General features: G+C 42.7%; 1 protein-coding gene across 7 annotated transcripts in view; it reads left to right on the top strand.

The window, feature by feature from the left end:
- The window catches only part of LOC119650467 (FH1/FH2 domain-containing protein 3), a 412,025-nt gene that overhangs the window by 359,665 nt on the left and 30,530 nt on the right, over nt 1-21,830 (top strand). For 5 of the 7 annotated variants that reach the window (XR_005249283.1, XM_038053334.1, XM_038053335.1 and 2 more), the window contains 6 exons: nt 10,032-10,216; nt 10,310-10,533; nt 11,102-11,323; nt 11,400-11,653; nt 18,169-18,321; nt 18,478-19,362. Coding sequence is in view for 6 of the 7 variants with exons in the window: in XM_038053334.1 (XP_037909262.1) it covers nt 10,032-10,216; nt 10,310-10,533; nt 11,102-11,323; nt 11,400-11,653; nt 18,169-18,321; nt 18,478-19,362 (1,923 nt within the window). In the remaining variant the exon portion in view is untranslated. The remainder of the gene's footprint in view (nt 1-10,031; nt 10,217-10,309; nt 10,534-11,101; nt 11,324-11,399; nt 11,654-18,168; nt 18,322-18,477; nt 19,363-21,830) is intronic. The other 2 variants (XM_038053337.1, XM_038053338.1) reach the window with 1 other exon arrangement.

Here is a 21,830-nt window from a genome sequence, read left to right as displayed (position 1 = left end):
GAAAATTTATTGCTAGAGTGAAAGAAGAAGGCAATACAGCTAAAGATTTCATTGCCAAAGGGAAAAGGCTCTAGTGTGCCAAAAAGCAAGTGATTGGCTTACATTTCAAGCCTTTGACGAAGCTACAGCGAAGGAGGATATTCACAAAACAGTAAGAAAGTAATGCGGTTCACTATTTTGCAATTAAAATGAAAATAGACTGGGTTGTTTCCAAATTCAGAAAGGGGTTGTCTATTAAGCGTTGTTTTAAATTTTTTTGAATTTGCCCATACAGCGGCGGTATGTATTGGTGATTGCGATAAGTCGAAAAGGAGAAAGGAAAGACTGTGCGTTGTTGATTTGGCATATATGACTTCTACAATGGCGAGGAGAACATACTGGTTTGTTGGTAAACACTGCACTCACAGCGATTATCAGACAATTCCCTTCCAGATTAAAAATGAGTCATATCGTGGTGTGCGTTCTCGCTCGTTCGAGGGCTGGAAATGAGGGTTGGTTTGCAAAAATGTTTGAGGGAGATGGGTTCTTAGAAATGCTGTTAGGGGGTAATGACCCCGATAGATCGGCTTCAGAAAAGGTAGCATAAATAATGAGACGTGTAATGGGAGCATGCAACGTTGTCATGCCATGCCGCATCAAGGCGTAATGAAACTATTAGTTAAACGAGGAAATTCCGTAGTTGCGGGCAGAAAAGACCTGCCAATGGTCCAGAAAAACACCAGACTTCGGCGATAAGCTGGAAGCATGTACGAACCTTCGAGATGGGAACTTTGGATAACCGTAAACCTAAGCCTCGGGAAAGAGCGTGCGGGGTTGTTATGAAGAAGATGGGAGGACGACCACCATGACTGGCTTTTCTGCATCGTCTTATGAAATTGACGGCATTGTTCGCCCCGCATAAAGTGGAACGTAAAAAACGTGAACAGGCGTTGGTGCTTCCACCATATCTGCGGTAACGGAGAACTAACTTGCGGAAGTTTGTTGAAGAAAAATAAAGCTCCCAGCTCGGATGAGGTTCCCAATTGAGTTGCCCAATTCGATGATAAGACCAGATCCGATTGGTTTATGAATTCGAAGCATGCATGTAGAATGACTTTTTCCTGGCCGGTGGAAGTGGTAGAAATTACTTTTGCTACCAAAATCCAATAGCAACATATTGATGCCAAAATCGTGGTATTGAAGTGGGCTTGTAATGAATGTTGTAGGTGACATTGAATTTAGGAAACGCCTTTAATCCGGGTAGCTGGGGATGGTTGAAATTTTCATTGTCTAAAACGGGTGTAGTTACTACTCAGCTTGAAAAGTCGTGTGTCATTTCAGAAATGGTCCCGATGGATTTACTAAGTAAGCGCGCTGTCTGTATGAAAGAAGATGAAAGAATTTAAGTGCAACGAGATTAGGATTACTGAAAAAGGTCAAAAAGGTTGGGATCATTCACAAAAGCGTCATTGGATCAAGATTCTGATTTCCCGTACTGTGGAGTGGATTCAGTGACGAACGGCGAAATTCCTCACAGGGTCTGGTTGTTACAGACAGTGTCTGTACTGATTAGGTTTGATGATTCTCCCTTTTGTCCTGAATGTGGTTGTACATCTGAAGACCTAAAGCATGTCATGTCATGTTCTTCTATCTGTAATTTTGTTTGTTCAAAAAGTCAGCGTAAGTGCTTAGCTGGGAAATGCTGAAGTTAGACCGAAATTGGTAATAGGGAAATTCGGGCGTAACTTGGCAATTCGTAGGGCACAAGAAAAGCGTGAAGAGTGGAAGCTTTCGTCGCTTGAAGTGCAATCTTTGGCGGAGAAAGAGGAAAAAGTTGGGGTAATTTTAGTGGATAAACGCCCCACATAGCGATGAAATTTGGGGCAGCATTGCCTTTCTAAAATGTACAACTCCAGCGATAAAAAAAATATACACAGCTATATACACTGACTGGAAGTTTTACAGAAACCCTTAAAAATGGAAAATTTATGATGTATTTCAAGGCAGCTGGACCAATATTTGAGCAAGTTATATGGGTCGTTTATGCCGTTTAGTCGTTTAGTGTAGTTTGTGTGCTTAGTGACATGACTTGGACTATGGGTTAGCCCGAATAATAAATGGAGATGGTATCTTTTTCAAAATGTGTTAAAAAACGAAATGGCAGACAGCCACTAATAGAACATCATAGCCGCAAACTTTGCTCCTTTTAAAATTCTATGAAACCCAACCCATTGATCCTTACTTTTGGAAGTGCTACATACATACATCTATTCAATTTTTTTACTGTACTTGCTATTCTAGGATAGGAGATATTTGCAATTTCCATGAAACATGTGAAACATGTTCAACCGTAGGTTAATGGGCAATTCCCAGTTCAATCTAGATGGAATAAAGCAAGCATTTGAATCTTTGCCTCTTGCTTTAAGTAAAGAAAGATATTCCTTTTCTTCAAATGAGATTGCATGTACCTTAATATGAACTGTTCGTGTTTGTCGATTCCCCTGAGATGTGAATACTCTTATTTAGTTTCAGAATTTCATGGAATACAACTTCATACTTCATTTTCCATTAAGCTCCTTGAAATTTTAATTCCACTGTCATCTTGGAGTAATATCCACAATGCCATTATATCTAAAAGGTACTCGGAATGGTCTCTACACATATGGACGTAGGAGCATCTGAAACTTCTCAAATATGAGTAGACATGTCGGAGGAGAAGTTTGCCCTGCTCCAGGGCCAAAAGGTCACGTCAATAATGGGTATTGTACTCGGATATGATTTCTTCGGGTCTTTCCTTTGCGGTGGATTGTAGTATAATGTCCATCATGAAGCCATTAATGCACTTATGAATGCAAGTCTACTATTTATCCACTATTTATTGGTAAGGAATCTGTTGGGTATACGAATTTCGAATTCATAAAAAGCCGATTTGAATCACGATCTGCATTTGATTGTGGCATTGTAGGTAAATTACTTGCAGATGATAATCTCAATCTTTCCTTTTTCTGAATTCTAAGATGCATTGTCGGGAGTCGAAAGTGAGTTGGTATTGTTGTCTGCATGAGTTCATTAAATGGAGGATCATTGATGTGAATTCTTGACGTAATTGTGAAGTGTATTTATGCTGTCAAGGTTGTTAGGTTCTCAAAAATCTCAATCCATTCTTCACGCACTTTTTATCAGAACCTAGAATGAAAATTGTTTCTGAGGTCATAATGTTCATGATCAGTGATTATGATGTTTCACTCGTGATAATTATGGTGTTTGACTGTAGAAATCAAACATTATATTCTTTAAATGCTTGCTTTTGTTAAGTGCATTTCAGAATGAATATTTCCTCAATTCCACTCGTTTTGAATTCTTATACATTATACGAATTGTAAACTATGAAAGAAACATTTAAGGTCCGTTTTTTCCAGACGACAAACTGTTAAGTAATTTGTACTAATACATGTAGACTGTACGATGGTCTAAGACCGTCCTGGTTGGCCTGAATCGATCGAGATCTATCTCAAAAGCCTAAAAAGCTGATGAAATCGGCCGTGCACATCTCTATACTAGTCAGGCTTGGGAATGTGAACGATCTTTTGAACACTTCAGTCCCTCATGTGTCATTTTATGAAACTTAACGTGTCCTTAAACAGAATCGTGGATGCCTGCACTGGAGCTTGAAAAACAAATAACTATTAGAATATCGCGCGAATCTAGCGGAAGATAGCACGTGAACTAAATTCACCTTCAACCTTCTTTTATCTAATTCCAAAATCGATCAGAATATCGAAAACTCGCTAGAAATCTATGGAAACTAGTTTGTCATTCTATTTGCAATCCAATTCCACAAATTTTTTTAAGACAGAATAGTCTTTTGATTGGTAAAACGAAAACACGGCTCTTCGAGTCCTTCTACTACAACATCTACCTTATCCAGAACATGCCGAGTATTCGCAGGGGTGACGATAATGGACCGAACAGTAAACAAAGAATTTAAATTAGTAGCGACAAATGCCTGACCTTTCGTATAAGACGAGGTGCAGCAGCAGACAAGAAGGACGATAAGTTCTAAGTACAATGTCATCCTTTCCTAGACGATTTTTGCGCTCCCACCTGTTAAACTTGCACAACGGTTTCCTCGGTAGACGATGTCCCCAAAAGCTAGTTGTAACCCCTTCTATGTGTGTGTGTTTGTGGTAGAAGAGAAGTCTTTTATAATCTTCGAGCACTCAGATCGATGTTGCCTATTGTTCTTGACTCCCTTGTCTAAAGAAATATTCCGGCTTCGATTATGTATAGCAGGACTTCTGTTAACGCATGTGATGCGACCCGTTGCAACTGGAGTACGTCAGCTCCAAAGATCTGATGTCTGTTGCGTCCATAGGCGGAGCATTTACATAGAAAATGCTCCATGGATTCCGCTGCCTCATTATAGATGGACACGTATCATTTTGTACAATTCCTATTCTGAATATATATCCAGCTAATGGAATATGGCCATTCAGAATGCTTAAGATACTTCTGAAAGTCCATCTGCTTTTCAACAAAATCCACTTTGCAGTGTGCATGTTAAGTTCCCTTCTTCCCTGTTACGCCCTCTCCTCTCATCAGTGCTTCTGCTGTTACCTTACCTGTTGAAAACTCTGCGTTTCTCGGTCAAATCCTTAATAGAGAAATCTAGAAACGAATATCTGACCAGTGTTGAAGATTCACTGAAGCGCACATTTGGTCCCACATTTGGCACTCCCGCTGTCCTGCCCAGCTATCCCCTCCATCCATTTCTGGCTCCTCAGCTAATTTCCCCCAATTATCTGTTGCGACTTTTTGTCAGTTTATCTTCCCTATCATTCGTCCCCTTCCCTCCAGCTAGTGGATGTAGCCGGTCCTGCATCACCAACCCCCACCCTCCTTACTTCTATCCTTGTCAAGTACCTCATTGGCAAACTTGATGTCAATGTCGGTCCGGACGACAGTCTTTCAAACCTCTTTTTGCTTAAAGCTCTGTTTGCAAAAACACCAATTTCCCTTCTTCTATCCCTTATTTTCAACAAAAGCCTCGAAGAAAATCATTTTCCTGGGTTGTTGAAACGGACTCTCATCATCCCCATTCTCAAAAGTGGCGATTCTTCCCTTGCCGAGAATTACCGTCCAATTTCCTTCCTTTCCTCCGGTTCCAAAATCTTGGAAAGATATGTCAGCGACTGGTTGTCCGCCCAGTTTGCACCACATAGCAAAAGAGCAATACGGCGTTGTTAAGCTTTGGTCTACTGCCTCCAACTTGCTCCACTTTACTAACTTTGTCGGTACATGTCTAAATTCACGGCAGGAAGTGCATACGATTTATACTGACTTTACAAAAGCTTTCGACACTGTAAATCACAAAATACTTCTATCTAAACTCTCGTCGTTAAGGGTTCCCATATGACTTGTTTAAAGGCTCTCTCTTACCTTTCCAACCGATCCTGCCGCGTCTCTTTTAAAGGGTACACATCCCGCTCCCTCTCCCCCCCCCCCCCCCCCTCTGGTGTCCCACAGAGATATATTCTGGTTCCTTTATTATTTTTACTTTTTTTTCAAAGACCTTCCCCCCTCCTTACTGTCCCTGTTTGCTCTATGACGATGACTTTAAGCTGTCTTCCAGTATATCGTCGCCTATGTATTATGTTTCACTTCAATCTCTTCACACTTCACTTTGGCTCGCTGATTGTCTGTTAATAGTTTAGTGCTAAACATCGGCGAGTGTCACTCTATATGCTACTCGCTTAAATCCACATCAACTTCCTTCTCCTACTGTCTTAACGGACATTCCTTATCATACCAAAATTCCACTCAAGATCATTTTTGATAATAAGCTCCGTTTCGACACCCACTATCTAGAAGTCACCAATCGAGCAGCAAAATTGTCAGGTTTTATATTTCGCTTTTATTTTCATTTTGATTCCAGCCAACCTTTCTTAGTCCTCTTCAATTCCCTCGTGAGGAGTACCCTCCACGATCTGGTGACCTTCCTGTAACTGTGATTGTCTTGCCATGGAAATTTGCAACGGAAATTCACCCGTTCCTTCTTCTTTAAGAAAAACTTCCCTCGTGGGGACGATCCTTCCCGCCTCTGCTTTCTACAACAGCGTTACTCCGACGCGGATTTACCCACATTTTTTAAACTTTCCTCGGTTCTGACGGACTGCCCCGCCTTTAACAATATCAGCTGTTGTCCTGCCGGAGCTCGAAGTCTACTTGAATTCCCCGATTCCTAGACTTTGTCGAAATTACAACGCACAACAGCTTGGTCTTTAAACCTCTCTTCTTTAAATAGTTTTAAGCATTGGTCAAGATAATTACTTTCTCTTCCTTCTGAGCGTAATAAGTAATTGGACTTTATTCTCTTTTCTGTCCGTTAAATTAATTAATTAATTATGGAGAATTTGGTTCCAGTTTATGAAGGCCGCCGTAGTCAATGCTATGGATACTCCAATTGCTGGTTTCGGTCCCGGGATGGGAGAGGTTGAAATCCCTGTTGCTAAGGCATCTGAAATTTCATTTCCCAGGCTAGTTCCACTATATTGAATATAGAAATAGATTTCACTCAATGACCTCAGTGCAGTCTGACTATCGCTGCAGATTACGATGCGCCTGTCCTTCAAATGTTCGTCAATCATCCTGGTTGCTACCTTTAGCATCGCATATACTTCAACCTGAAAGACCGCTGAATATTGTCCCAAGGAAAAGCCCACTTCTCGTTTTATTCAAGAGGTGAATCTATTTTTGCACCATCAGTGCAGAAGACGTCCGTATTTTCCGCCACGCATTCCTCTGGAATTTCACAGTTCTCTCTGCGTTTCAGGGTAACTTCATATCTTCTACGAAACAAATGTATGGAGACCCGAGAATCTGAAGGCAACTGGATTAAGTTCTCCCAATAACTCTTGCACTGCTTTGTGTTTTCCTATAGATCTAATCAATTTAGTCTATGAGCTGTTCTTATCGCAGTGCTTTGAATAAATATATTGACGCGACCATCGGCTTAAGGATAGCAACATATGTTCACATTACCACATGAGGTCGGAGTCCCCATATCGAAGCAGAGGTCCGTCTGCACAGCCCATAGGTTGTTAGAGCTTGTTTCAACTTTACCTCAACTTGTTTTTTCCAAAGAAGCTTTTTATCTAGAGTGATTCTCAGATATTTTACTGATAGTTGAAGGTTGTACCCCTCATTTCTCGCAGACAAAGCTTAAATCAAATTAAATTAACGATACGTTGTACACAGTTCCGAGATCCCGTTCCACAGCAGGCGCAACCACATTATCAGCATAAGCCAGCATTAGAAAATTTTGTAGTTCACATATTAGTAAGTCGATCAGCATACTCCACAGAAGTGACGATAGCCCACCTTTTTGGAGCAGCCTTTCGTTGCTTCTGTTTTTAGGTAGCGACAGACAACCACTTCAACACACAGCAATCTCTGCGTTAGCATAGCATAGATCCGCTTAATTAAAGCATCAGTCAAACGCCCCTTCAATTTCCACGAACCCACCCTTCAGAATTGCATTCTCTATCTTTGAAACCAAAGAATGAAGAACAGACTCACATTATTTTTCATGTTGCTAAGCATGTTGCTTTTCATGTATTGGGTGTGACCCTCTGGCAATAAATAGGCACGTAGCACAAAGAAAGTCATTTTAGAAAAATATTTCTTAGTAGTTGCCCCGGATGGTGTATTTTCAAGAAGGTCTGTACTGATTCCAGTCTAGAGTTCTAAGAGAGTCCAACTTGGCCTACTTATCCCTTTTAAGGACTCTGAACTGCCTAGAAGTCTCTCTTTCGCCTTCCAGTTCCTCACAGCATGTTCTCAAGGAGTCTCGTTTGAAACACTTAATAAGCCTCTTGAAGTCGCCTCGTTGATTCCCTGAGTTTTTGCAGTTCGCGGCTCCACCTCGGGTTTTGGCCTCGGGAAATAGAACAAGCCTCTTCCTAGCACTCTGAAAATGTGATATTCAGAGTTTCCAATTCATTTCCTAGTGCCAAAGGAGTCCTTAGTCACCTAAGAAGCTGCACATTATTGCCAAGAAATTCCTTGAACTTTGCCCAATCTGTTTTCTTAGGATTCTGTCTTTGTATTACATACTGCTCGCCGCGATAGTCGGATTGAATTCCAGGTATCGGCGAACTGACAGACTGTAATCAACTCTAACATCTTTGAAGTACAGATTGTTAGGTCAGTTACTTCACTTTACTTTCCAGTCATGAGACAGTTGAAGTGATGAAGTCAAATAACTTCTCACCTCTGGGGTTGCTTTTGCAGCTTCCCCTTCCCTAACAAATATTTTGAGCTTTCGCATCGCCACCTATTAAGAGTTCGGGACCACTTGATTCTGCATACGCTACCAGATACCTTAGTCCTTGCGTCGGCGGAGGACAAAAAGAATCGTAGGGAAAATAAGCAGAGGCAACTATGATGTTTTCATCACGCCATTTATCTGGTATTGTAAGATAAGTGTAGCTTGATCCTGGTAACAGAACTGTCTCAAAATGGTTGCCTCTAGTCGTCTTGAAATCAGGTCACGAGTTCTCGGTGTTATGGATATTTTATCGTAAAAGATCCTAGTCCCTTTTACTGATCTAATTCCACAGATTCTATTAAATCGAATCCATGTTTCTTGCACCAAAAAATGTAGGGCAGTCCCGCAGCTTCGACAGCCTCGTTGCTAACAGATAGGAGGGTTTGGCATGGTGCGATGGTAATGCTTAATGCAAAACAGTTAAAAGCGTGTGGCACCGCTGGCGTTTGACCAGGTTTCCTTCACACAATACCGCCGGAGATCCGATCCCCTCGTATTTCATTTATGTGAGAATAGCCGCAATTGGAGGTATAGCAGTTCTCATGTCCTCACCCATGAGAGGTCTCATCTTATCACGCAGAACATTCGTTTGTTCTCCACTTAATGCCTCCACTGATTTGCATAGATCCGATTACACAAACTGATATCAAGTCAATTCCGATCACGTCTGTGGCTTCCTTTCTCGTCTGTTCCGTAAATGGTGTAAGAGAAGTTATTAGCAGGTAAGGTTTACTATGTAGTCCCTTTGCGAATCCCTTGCTCTTGTTCTATCTTGTGGGACTTGAAGACCATAATTGTCCTTCGCTCTCATAATGGGGACGATACTCTGCAGTTTCCTGATGTGATTGGGTTTCAATATATCGAAGAAAAAGTCGAGCACCATATAATAACTGTCCTTGAGCACCGTCAGATTCTTTTGATCCCGTTCAAATCCTAAGCTGAAATCCTGCATCCTGGCATTCATGACCTTTACTCGCTAGTGTCCGAAATCCATGCCCGGCCCCTGGTCACCCAACATGCGGATGATGTTCCCTGCCTTGGTTTGAGGGCCGGATATCCAACATCCAACATGTTCTGTCCCGCGCAGCTCTGTGTTCACAATGGTGAACTTGAGCCGACCGCTAGAGCCGGGATTACCTGCTGGAGCCACTTTAAGTCAGCCTTATCAATGCACTTCAAATGGATGAGCCCATTGCGAAAACCTTGATTGTGTTGGCTTCGTCCCGGCCCCAGATTTTTTTTTTCACAGGCATTTCCGTAGGATGGTCAATTGTTCATCTGACATTTAGCAGTTAAAAATGAGGCTGCAGCTTGCGCATACGGCCCCTTGCTTCCCGCCTTTGTGTCCTAATTCTTATGGGAGAGGTGAGCGTCGTTGAGATCTTTCTCGCTGATTTGATCACCTCCCGGCACACCGTTCTAAACTTTGCACTTTGTTCTGGAAATAAAAGAACTGTAATAAAGACATATCAATTTAGTTGAATGCTAAATATTTGCAATAACTTTCTAATCTGCACTCATAAGTGCATTGGTTGACAAAATGATACGCGTTAAGAAAGCAGGTTAAGCTTGTGATTGTTGGTATAATCCCGGCTTTCACTGGAATATCTGCCCGAATCCTTCCTTGATTGTAACAACCATCATTATATTGTACAATGAATCATTTCTCATACTAAATTATAATAATTTCAATAGTAATTTCCTTTCTTTTCTCATTTTCCAGAAAAACTACTCTCGTCGGAAGGTAGTGAGTTGCGTCGTGCCTTATTCTCGCTCAAACAAATCTTCCAAGAGGACAAAGATTTAGTGCACGGTTTTGTGGCGCTCGGGGGGTTAAATTGTTTAGTTCGCGTGGGAAATGTTGCAGACCAGAACTACCAGAACTACATTTTGCGCGCCTTGGGACAGGTAAGTACAGGCCAAGGTAGTAAGCAAGCTATGTGGCCGGCTAATTGAAAAATCCACTTCTTCATCACTTGGTTTACTTTTTGACCGCTGCAGGTGATGCTGTACGTCGATGGAATGAATGGCGTCATGAAGCATAGTCCCACTATCCAATGGTTGTACTCACTGATTGCATCAAAGTATCGTCTTGTCGTGAAGACAGCGCTCAAGTTATTGCTCGTGTTCGTCGAGTATGTAGAGACGAACTGCACGCTGCTGGTGCAGGCAGTGCATAAGGTTGATAAGACCCAAGGCACTTTGCCGTGGTCTAACATCATGAAGTGAGTATTATTGTGCGATTAATGATCAGCAGGATCAGTGCTGCACCACTGAGTCAATTTTGAGTTATATACTAAGCTTAGAGGTGGCAGATTATCAAAATAGAGGTAACGTGCTAGAAGCCCCTGCATCCCTTTTTTGGAAGAGTCCAGTCAAAAGGAAAATCAAACCCTGGTAATGCACACGACCATAAACAGAAATTACACCAAAGTCCCGATTTCAAATGAAATTCAGTCCATTTCACCAAATGTTTCTCACCTCTGATCCTGTCGAAGCGAGTGTAACTTCTTCCTTTCTTCACGTCTAAACTGGTCATCCCGGAGATAATTACGGTGACTTGAATGTTAAAACCGACATGTAGTTAATCTTTCTAGCGAAACAGTTAATTTGATGGCCTACAAATGCACTTTGATCAATAATTCATTTATAGCTAAGAAAAGTTTTGATGGACAGCTAATAGTCGCGTTTTTTGCATAATTTGCCTGTAAACCTTTTTTAATAGCTCTAATGACCGATGAAATGATGTAATGCTCGTTTTTTGCACTCTTCCATTTCTATCCCTTTAATTAGACTTCTCAAAGATTACGAGAATGCCGATACGGAATTGTTAATTTATGCAACGTCGTTAATTAATAAAACCCTATCGGGATTAAGTGATCAGGATAGCTTCTATGATGAGAGTGATTTTCTTGAACAACAAGGAATGGAAGGAGTAGTTCAACGTTACATGTCACGCCCTGGCACTGATTTAGATCTTCTGGATCAATTACAACTATACGAGGCTGTGCTGAAGTAAGTGTAGCAAAAAAAAACCTTCCTCGCATCTTTCTAAAATCTCTGAATTTTTCTATTGCATGTTCTGTTACAGATTCGAGGATGGCGAAACAGATGGAATTCAGATTCCAGATAAATCCATTCGGAAGACTTTGCGGCTACGTAATACAGACTCTACAGAAAGAAGGAAATCTAGGCGACATAGCACGGGAACAAGCCCGTCCATGTCACAGAACGTGTCCTCACCGAAACGATATACACCTCCCGATCAAGCGGTTTTGGACGAAGATAGTTCCAGCTCCAACAATTCAAATGAGTTTAATGGAGGAGTGTTTAGGGAATGTAAAGGTAAGACAGTTCTGTATTATCCTATCGCTCTTAAACTAGATGTGGAACTAACTTTCCTTGATGGGTAATTTTCAACTAAAATGAAATAAATCTGATCAGTATCTCACTACTCCCACTTCATCAGGTGGTTCTTATTAAAAACATTCTGAAGAACGAGGCTCTCAAACTCATATGTAGCTGTCGGATATCTTGATACTGATGCCAACTATACAAGTAGAGATAATATGTCATGAAAAAGGAAGTTCACTGAGTCATTTTCTCGTTCTGGTTGTCCCGGTATTATTTATGAAAGTCCTGAAGAAGATCGAGCTGCAGGGAAACTGTATTCATATCTAAATTTGGAATTGTAAAAACTGCAAATGCTGAACTGGAATTAAACCTTGTGGGGAAAGTTTGAATAGTCCACAAGGGATTCAAATATCCTCAGCCGAAGAAGAGCTGGCTGCACTTCCTGAATTGATACAACGATGTTTGATTTTGATCAACATCCCATCCAAGATAGCTTACCATCTATTCAAAAAAGAGTATGAAAGTAAAGCGAGGTCAGCTCGACGTGATCGGTTGCACCATTTTGTTCTATTGCGTATCAAGTCAATATTGCTTCAGCCGACATTTTGGTCGCTAACCATCGATGTTCAGACCAATCCAGTTACCTAGCGCGACTTGGTCCAGGTTGCGCTAATGCCTGAAGCAATTTCATAGTGGCTGATGGCTTGATCCGAGATATTCAAATCGCTCAATTCTGGGCAGATCACTTTTTTTTTGAGGACGTGGAAATTTTTACAAGACACTGGCCTGGACACGCCAGCGTGTGGGATTCTTACCCACCAAACCCCGACTCAGCTGTGAATGAGTACCTGAGTCAAATCAGGGTAATAATCTCGGGCGAGCGCAATGCTGACCACATTGCCTCCTAGTGTACCATTACGGTCTTGAATGAAGTGCTCTAACACACTTCAAGGCCCTGATCCAACATGGATTGTTGCGCCAATGATTTTTATTATTATTACCTTTCGGCGTTCTTCGTCTGCGATAAAGGAGAGATAGACTTTGCATTATATAAATTCGTCATCTCATCTGTCAAGATGTCAATGGGTATCATTCCAGAAATGACGAATGTTGCATCATCTGAGATAGTCCTGAATGCCGAGCACACCCTTAGGGCGGTTCTTCTGTAGACTGAACTCAGTTTGTTAGCGTTAAATGTAACCTGCAATGCCTTTCTCCAAACTGAAGCTGCATAGAGCAGGATTGAACTCACTACCCTAGCTGTAAGCAACCTGGAAGCATACGTGCTGTGGCCCTCTCACGTTCGGCATCATTCTTGCCAAGGCCACACTCGCAGTGGATGTTTTGTAGGCATACTGCACGTGTGGCTTATAGCTAAGCTTCCCATCTATCATCACCCCCAAGTATTGGACGGCAGGATTAGAAGTGATGATATGATTCCCAATTTGAATACGGGCAAAATTTCTTTTACGGCGCTTGGTGATGAGGGCCGCTTCCGTTTTTTCCTCCGCAAGTGTCAGACCAGAACGCTTTAGCAAACCCTTAACAGCACTGATCGCTTCGCATGAGTATAACTTTGCGACAACAACCAGCGCTATATCATCGGCGTAGCCCACCACCGTGGCCTCCTCCGGAAGGGGAAGATTAAGAACATCGTTGGACATGATGTTCCACAGCAGTGGGCCCAATACGGAGCCCTGTGGGACACCCGCGGAGACAATGTACTTCTGAGGTCCGTCATCGGTGTCATACCAAAGCCTCTGTTCTTGTAAACAGCTGTTGACAATAGCTGCAAGATAAACAGGAATACCAATCTTCGCCAGAGATTCCTGTATTAGGTTCCAATTGGCCGAATTGAATGCATTTCTCACATCCAGGGTCACTACTATGTAATGTTTGCTGGTACTGCCCTTTCCGTGGATTGCATCTTCGGCCAAGCCAGTAACCATTTTGATGGCATCAATGGTTGATCTGGCTTTCCGGAACCCATACTGCCGATCTGAGAGACCTCCCGGGCTCTCAACAACCGGGAGTAATCTATTATAGATTACTCGCTCTAGCATTTTGCCCGCAGTGTCCAAAAGAAAAATAGGTCTGTAGGAGGAGGCTCACCTGGAGGCTTGCCAGCCTTAGGCAGTAGCACCAACTTCTGTCGTTTTCATGATGCAGGAAATGTCCCCTCGGACATGCATGCTTCGAACAACTCAGGGAACATGTCCGGTCTGGATTTCACGGCAAGCTTGAAGGCCTTATTCGGCACGCCATCCAGACCCGGAGCTTTGTTATCCCCTATCCTAGCGCAGATCTCCAGCAGCTCGTCACTGGTGACTGGCGGTATTGCCGTGTCATTCAGAAGTCGCTGGAAGCTGTCTCTGCCCTCCTCTTGCTGAGGGAGTAACCCCTGGATAATTTTTAACAAGAGTGAAGGACACGTGATCTGCGGAGATGATCGGACTCTATCACAATTCTATAGGCGCTGGCGCACGGGTTTATGTCCGCTTCTAACCAGACCTCCTTAAAGCATTCCCTCTTGCTCCGTTGGATGGCGAGCTTGAGGGTTTTGCGAGCTTGATGGTTTTGCGAGCTTCCTTATAGACGCGGTCTTTTTGCCCTTGGTGGATTCTGCCTACCGCCCTTTGAGCCGCTCTTCTGGCTCGGTGACAGGCTGATCGAAGACTGGCCAGTTCAGCATTCCACCAGTAGTTTGGTTTTCTACTGGGGAATGAGCACCTCCTCGGCATGGAGGCGTCACACGCTTTGGCGATGCATTGGGCAACATGGGCAGCTCTTTCCGTAGAGGCGCCTGCTTTATTAGGTTAGTCGAACCGCCCTCTATGAAGGTCTGCTCATCCAGAGCTTTAGCGGACCAGCCTGACATCTTTCTCGGTTTCGGGCATGATGGTCTTATGCCCGGTGACTCCACCCATAGCCCAAAGAAGATTGCCTGGTGATCGCTGTGGGTGTACATGGAAGCGTACATCTGATAGCTTTTTTGCCGAATTTACAATGGTACCAACAAATGCTTGGGTTCGTAGGTTGTCCTGACGACCTGGTACCCAATCGCCCTTTTCGGGCGGTAGACCGCGAACGAGCTCGCGACCTGCCGCCCGAACGCTGAGCGTCCAGCGTTGCCTTCATTTCCGCCATGCTGGCCATAAGAGCGGCGATTTCGCGCTTCATCTCGCCTATTTCTTTTGATGGCTGCTGAACGGCCGCTATCCCGGTGCTGATAAGGTGCACCTCATGCACCTTATCAGCCGCAGCGGCCACCGCCTCCAAAGAACCGGAGACGCACGCAAGGACCGCCTGGGTGCTTTCCGGAAGACGTCGCAGCCAGACCGACTTCATCAAGTCGTCGTCGATCTTGCTCCCATCCAATTGCCTCATTTCGCGAAGCAATTGGAGACATGACAATAGCTAAGTTGAACGTTGCGAGATAAATTTCGAATGTTGTTAACCTTGCTGCGCCACATCGTGTTCTGCATTTTCGGCTGCACCTTCATACGTAGGACAATTTGGCTATTCAACTAGACCGAACCTATAGAGGTAATTCCAGTATCCACCGTGTCTGGTTAAAAACTGGATCAGACCATAAGTCGTCCCAGTGTGGTTTCGCATAGTCCGCATACTTATGTATGGGATAAACCTCTGTGTCCACCGGCCATTCTCTGCCTGGTCCCATGCTGGTGACCATGCAACCAATGACCGCATATGCTCACTTTGATTGTTTAGTATGTCTGTCCGTCTGCCACAAGCATTTTTTTTTCGGAGACGGTTACAACGATTTACACCAAATTTTAGGAAGTCTAAACGCTCACGCATCCCGTGAGTTAGATCATTTACCGTCGAGTTTGAGAGAGGGGGGTCCCCATACATGTAAACATTTTTTTTGTACCGAATATTGTCATGTGGGTACCAAATGATTAGTACTTTCCGAAGCCGGTCTTAATTTTGATATTTGTTGAAAAGGTGGAGAGTGCGGAAGGTCGTAAGTGATAATTTCTTTAACGGACCCATTTTCAGAAACTACCCAACCCGAAAATCTGAAAAAATCAGGAGGCTGTCGGTATATGGTGTATAGGCACCGAAATACCGTCCATACCGATATCTCTTCAAATAAAGTTAATCTTCTTTTTTTTCAGCCTTGGTCCCGTTCACAAGCGGGATCGGCTTTTCAAATAAAGTTAATAATAGCATTTTACTATAATTTTTTGTAATTGGCTGCAGAACCCCCCTTAAGTTCATACTAGTACCACGAAATACAGCAATATAGGCTATAATATAGGGCATGATCTTACTAGATTTGGTGGAAAACACACTAGTACGGCCGAATTAGCGCATTTAACGAGGTGTGCCTCATCGGGCTCTACAAGTTGCAGTCGACCATAATTTAAGACGTTTCCAGAGTCCGCACGAAGGATCGCTTTCTGCACAATTATCAATGAGCCGTTGATCCGTTGTTGTCTTTCGGATTTTAGTAAGGTAGATCGCAGTCTCTTAAGTAGTCCTCTCAATATTCGTTAGCTTGGAACATCAAAACAGTTCTCGTACAGTTTTCTTTGGGAGGAAAAACATTTGCTGTCAAATATTATGTCGATTGTGCTGATTAGCAGGGCCTGCTTATTTCCATATTGAAGCATTAAGGATTCTCCCCTATAGGCTTCCACGTACTCTGTCATCCGCCCTAGTCTAGGGCAGCACCTTCGTTAAATTCAGTACTCAAGTAATTTCTCGTGAAGTGGTCTGCCAAGACATCACTAGTTGTAGTGTGTTCAATCATAACTCTTCTATCCGGATCTTGATCTGGGAACTTGTTGTTTATTGTCTTCTTCAGAAAACTTCGGATAATTTATTTATACTAATTTTGCTGACGTTTTACCACAACCAAGCAACCATGAATATATAAATTCGCTGGTCCATTGAGGGGAACCGTCGCTCACTTCGAAGTTATAGTGGCCATTGGCTGAGTAATCCTTCAGTATTCTTCACCGTTCTTTCTAATATAAGGAACTCTGTACCAAATGTCATGTTGGGGATATTCTCCTCGCAACCAGGGCACCATTATGTCGGAATGGTCTTGATATTTAGGACCATGAGTTCTTTTCTGACGCTCATCTTTAAAATTGTGTGCCATGAGACTCTATTTGACTTACCTTATTTCCGAAACCAAGCATTGGCTAATTCGCTGTAAAGCTTCTAGATAAAGCCCGCGTCCTCGATGGTGACAATGTCGATGCTGGGCCTTTGTTCTGATCATCGAGAAGCAACAGGTCGAGTATATCACACTACGTCCTATTAGTTCATGCGAATATTCACTTGCAAAGTACTCCTATCCTGCTCTTTTCATACCCTAGTTTTTCTTATGCAGAGTCGGTGTCATCAATTGCTGCACTAACCACTTGCTTTTTCATAGGCTTTTTTTCGGCTGTTTTCTAGAATGTGATAAGAACTAGCAGTTTTGGTTAGACGCACTTGTTGAGCAGTCTGCTCTCTACTACCTTCTTGGTGAAACTTCCTCTCCTCTGTTGCAATGCCAAATGGTTGAAGGATTCATTCTTCTGACCTAAATCGCGATGGTGCCTCTCTTTTTTGGTCGTCAGATTTATTGCCGTACGCACTGCTATTCACTCTATCATTATCATTTATATTAATTCTTATCTCTTTCGCGACTGTAAGCTATTGTCGATCATACTAAAAATTTCGACAATTATAGGCGGATTCTTCGGTTCGGTTGTTGCTGGTATTGTTGTTGTTCTTGCTGTTGCTCATTTTATCTCAGCTGCAAGCCGCTGCCAATGTGCAGTCGCTTTAAATAATCTCTGATTTTCTATGCAAGCAGGGAGATCACGCATGAGTTGACATAAATTATTATGAGAGTTTCTGCTCGGAGCCACGGTCAGGTGATAATCAGGAGTCCATCTCAACTGAGCCAACTTTATGGTATCATAGCTTGCTGGCTTGCCGTCGTTGTGTTCTGTATGAAGCACTTGTAACATGAAACTGAAGGCCATTTCCAAGGAATTATGTCCTAAGACAGTTTTCAAGCCAGAGGCAAAATATGCCTACCCTAGTTCGCTACTGGATCACCTGGGGGTTAACCGGGCGTGAGGCAGGACTTTGGAGTCATGGTAACATACTAGGCAAGCAATGATATAAGCAGCTCTGTGGCTCCTTAATATCAGGGGCATTGCCAGCTATTCGTGTTAATTTAGGGTCGTTCAACATTCAGTAGCGCCAACATTAGTTTTAGATCTAACAGGTCGGGGAAATAGGAACTGCTCTTTTAATGAAGATAATAGTTTGTCAATAAATATAAAGCGTGCGGAAGAGAGAACAATATTTCCAATTTTAGGCTCATAAATTTTCATTTCTGAGGAGTTCAGACATTTTTTGGCATATTGATCAGAATTATAAATTTGAATTTAATACATCCAGTAGCAGCGAAGGTAGCTTCTCCAGCAGATTTTCCTACAATAACAAAATGATAAAATTTCCAATAATTTCAGGACAACGTGATGGTGCCGGAGTAACTCCTGGTCTTCGTCGACGTCGTGAGCGTGCTGAACGCCAAAAATCCTTTATGCGTGAACAGCAAGAAGCATTAGCTAATGGAGGAATGCGGCCTCAGCACGATACCAAAAGTGATCAAAACGGATTGGGTAAGTACTCCTGACAACATCCTGGATGGCTCCTGACATAATCCGTTTGCTGCGCGCACACTTATTTAAAAACTGTTGCTTTTTTCGTTTGTTTTTCTTTGTCTTATCACTAACACACAAATGTTTGTTACAATTTCGCCCATAACCATGCATCAGGTCAAATAGTAACAGCCGTTCCGGTTCATCTTCGAAATGGAAACGATAGTCCCCCCGGATCGTTGAAATTGCGACCTGACAAAGCACAGCCAAACAATAACAATAACAGTGAAAATTGCACAAGTCCAAGTCATGTTATGTACAGTCCTGGAAAGAATGCATTGAGTAACACAAGCATATCTGTGATTTCCAATAGTTTCGAAAAGAAACACTCATCAGCTAATGGAGTGAATGGAGTGTTCGAAAGGACCCCATTGAGCGCGTATAGTGATCAGAATGGCTTAGCAGGTAAGCGTGTTCCTTCGGATTTTGTGAACAGTAGGAATCTGGCCAACAGGACTAGCAACGCGGCCCCCATCAACGGGGTAATGAAGCATAGTGAAAGTAAGAGCAACATCCTCTCAAGGATAGAATCAATTGAAAACTCCACGAGCCAGAATAACAATGCCCCCAATAAAAGCGGCTATTTGTGCCACAAGAGGTTCGAGAATGATTCGAATCGCCTGAACAACTACTACAATCAATTATCCACTACGTCGCCGGTCAAGAACAACAACTTCGCAGCTTCCATCCTGAACCAGAAGAACTCCAACCTGAATGGGTCGCTTAATTGCAATGGCACCACTAACGCCAACACTAATGGCGGCCACATGAATGGTTCGGCGATAGTGAATAAGAACAATAGTAGTAGCCCGGCCTCGGCTCGGATGAATGGAAACTATAAGGACATAAAGTGCTCGAATGGCGTGAGTCCTTGCCATTCAGTGAACGCCGACTCGGCGGAGCTGTTGATTAATGCCCACAGTCAAGGGGGTGCCGCGTTTTCCAATGGAAACAGTAAAAAGCTCAATGGCAGCAACATCAATGTTAGCGTCGGTGATGGCGGTAAGTGCGTTCTGTTGTATGTTGTTAAGTAATTTTTATTTTTATTGGCGTGTTGAGTTTCTTTTCTTACTCCTTTCCTTACTTCAATTTGCGTTGTCTTGAGTTTTTGATTTTTTACGTCTTTCGCTTTTTAGCGCTTCCTATGTCTTTGTTTTATTTGAAATGTTTTCCTTTCTCGCAATTCAATGGTACGCGTCTTAATGGAAAGCTTTGTTGACGTAATTCAATTACCATAAGATGTTGCCGATGCTGCAGTTCATTCCCATGTTCTAAGGAAAATGTGATATCGATTATCTTGTTCGATAAAGGAGCCAAGGATGTTTCCGATATACATAAATCTCGCCGCTGCTTATTATTCATGTGTTGATTCAGTTTGTTTCAATGTTCCCGACTCTCCCGGGATAAGTAAATTCACAGAACATTGAGGAAGCATTAAGTGGTTTTCCTCGGGGGGGTTAGCCAACTGATTCGTAAAAAAGGTCGTGATTTGGAGGGATTGGTAGCACGAGAAAAGCGGATTACCATAAAATCTGGCCGATACATATCTTCGACTTTGCGAAACAACAAAGCAGTCATTTCGTTATTGACTTTTTCGGTTTATTGGAGATAGTTCAAGTTAGTTGGATTATGTTTCCAAAATAAACATTGTTGTATGTAACATACGAACAGGACATTCACAATGTACATAGTCCAGTAATGCTTCTAATCAGGAAATTGATTCAAATAAATTTAACATCGTTTGTTGCGAATAATTGAGCGTAACCTGTTTACAAAGTAAGGGAGGAATAAAGACCCAATTAGCGCTGAGGTGCACCGTTTTCCACAATCTCCTAGGACCCTGACGCTGTGGGAAAGCAGAATCCAGCCGGCTCAGATCTTCAAAGCCAGCCCGTAGCAGTTATGAAGAATAGTAATTCCTCCATCCTGCAACGAAAGATCTCTTTGAGGTCCCTAAAGAAATGTTCAGTATGTCCCTTCATTTCGTCACTAGTTTGGGGGATGTCGCTACTGAATATAAACCCTTAATGACGCTTGTCGGTCAGAATGCCTATGTTACGCTTGAGGCTCGGACCATCCCCCAGCCAACGATAGGCTTCTAGGAATCCAGTATCTTCGTGTGGAATACACTGGCAAATTCTTAGGATTCGGCTGCATTGTGAATGTTCGAAAAACTCCTGCATCGCGTCCGCACTCCGAGAATTTCATCTAGGATGTTACTATGATTGTAGGGCTTCGCTGTTCAATTACCAGACTCATGACGTCTGAGAATAGTGCGCACTGCATCGTATTTGATGTGATGAAGGAGTACATTGAGGACGTCTGCCGGGTAAGGCTGTAGAGCCTCAGTAGCTCCTGCACACGTGGTTTTTTTAATCATATTAACTTACTCCTATCACACTTCTTGATCGGTGACTGCCACCAGATAAGAAAACTGTACTTTAGGATGGGACCACGCTGCGTGTATCTAGAAACCACATTTCCTTACAAAGGTCCTCTTTCGATCGTAGAAGGCTATACAGGCCTTCTTAGTCCTCAGTTCTATTTTTAATTTGTAATTTAACTTGCAATCCAGGATCACACTCTTATACTTTACATTGAAGCGAAGAACTAATCGTTGTTCATTTGTTAACCAAGGACCCCGCTCCTGCCGAATATGCATAGAATTTCTTCATCATTGTCAACCAAAGCACCGGAGTGATGGCGGCACCCTGCAGCGTACCTCTGCTAACAGTTCTGCTACCTCCCAGCTCAGACTGGACTATCCTGGTTCTCAATATGTGCAGATACTACTCCAATTTTATTTTGGCTAGAGTTTTCTTGATGACTTTCGTTCCAAAGTTATTGAACGGTCCCTCTATATCCAGGAAGGCAGCTAGGGTATATTGGGTGTAATATAGCGACCGCTAAGTCGTACTTATTACTTCGTGAAGAGTAGTTTATGTGGATTTGGTCTTCGAGGTAGGTATTTTGAGACTGGAAGAGGGACGTTCTCTCGACTGTTGTGGTTAAGTGGATGCCAGGACCCGCTCTAGAGTCTTCAACATGAATGATATGAGGCTAATTGGTCGACTCGTGGGCTCTCTTATCCGCTTTCGGCATGAAAACTACGCGTTTGTCTTTAAGACTGTGATACATATTCGAAAAATATGTCGCTCTGGTAAATAAAGCATGACTGGAATTATATGCGGAGGAGCTTTTTATAGCTCAGCCGATTTTATCCTCATTATTTACTAATTTGATAATCTCACATCACATCTCAGCCTGGGGCTGCATAGTCACCAAGTAAAGTTCTACTCATAGCCCTCCTTGCCAATTTCGAAGTGTGTCTAAACCAACAGCTTCAGGGTGCCACCAGAATATTCCATCTAGGAGGCTTCCAACTTTTCCATAAAAGATGGGCCCTTATATTCCTTTTTTTGACTGAGTCTCGGAGATTCGTTCATGCTTTCTGACAAGCTAGGACCACT

This window comes from Hermetia illucens, chromosome 2 (genome assembly GCF_905115235.1).
Source record: "Hermetia illucens chromosome 2, iHerIll2.2.curated.20191125, whole genome shotgun sequence".
In the NCBI taxonomy this organism is placed as follows: Eukaryota; Metazoa; Arthropoda; class Insecta; order Diptera; family Stratiomyidae; genus Hermetia; species Hermetia illucens.
The sequence above is the reverse complement of the archived record's forward strand: the minus strand, read 5'-3'. Positions and strand labels throughout refer to the sequence as shown.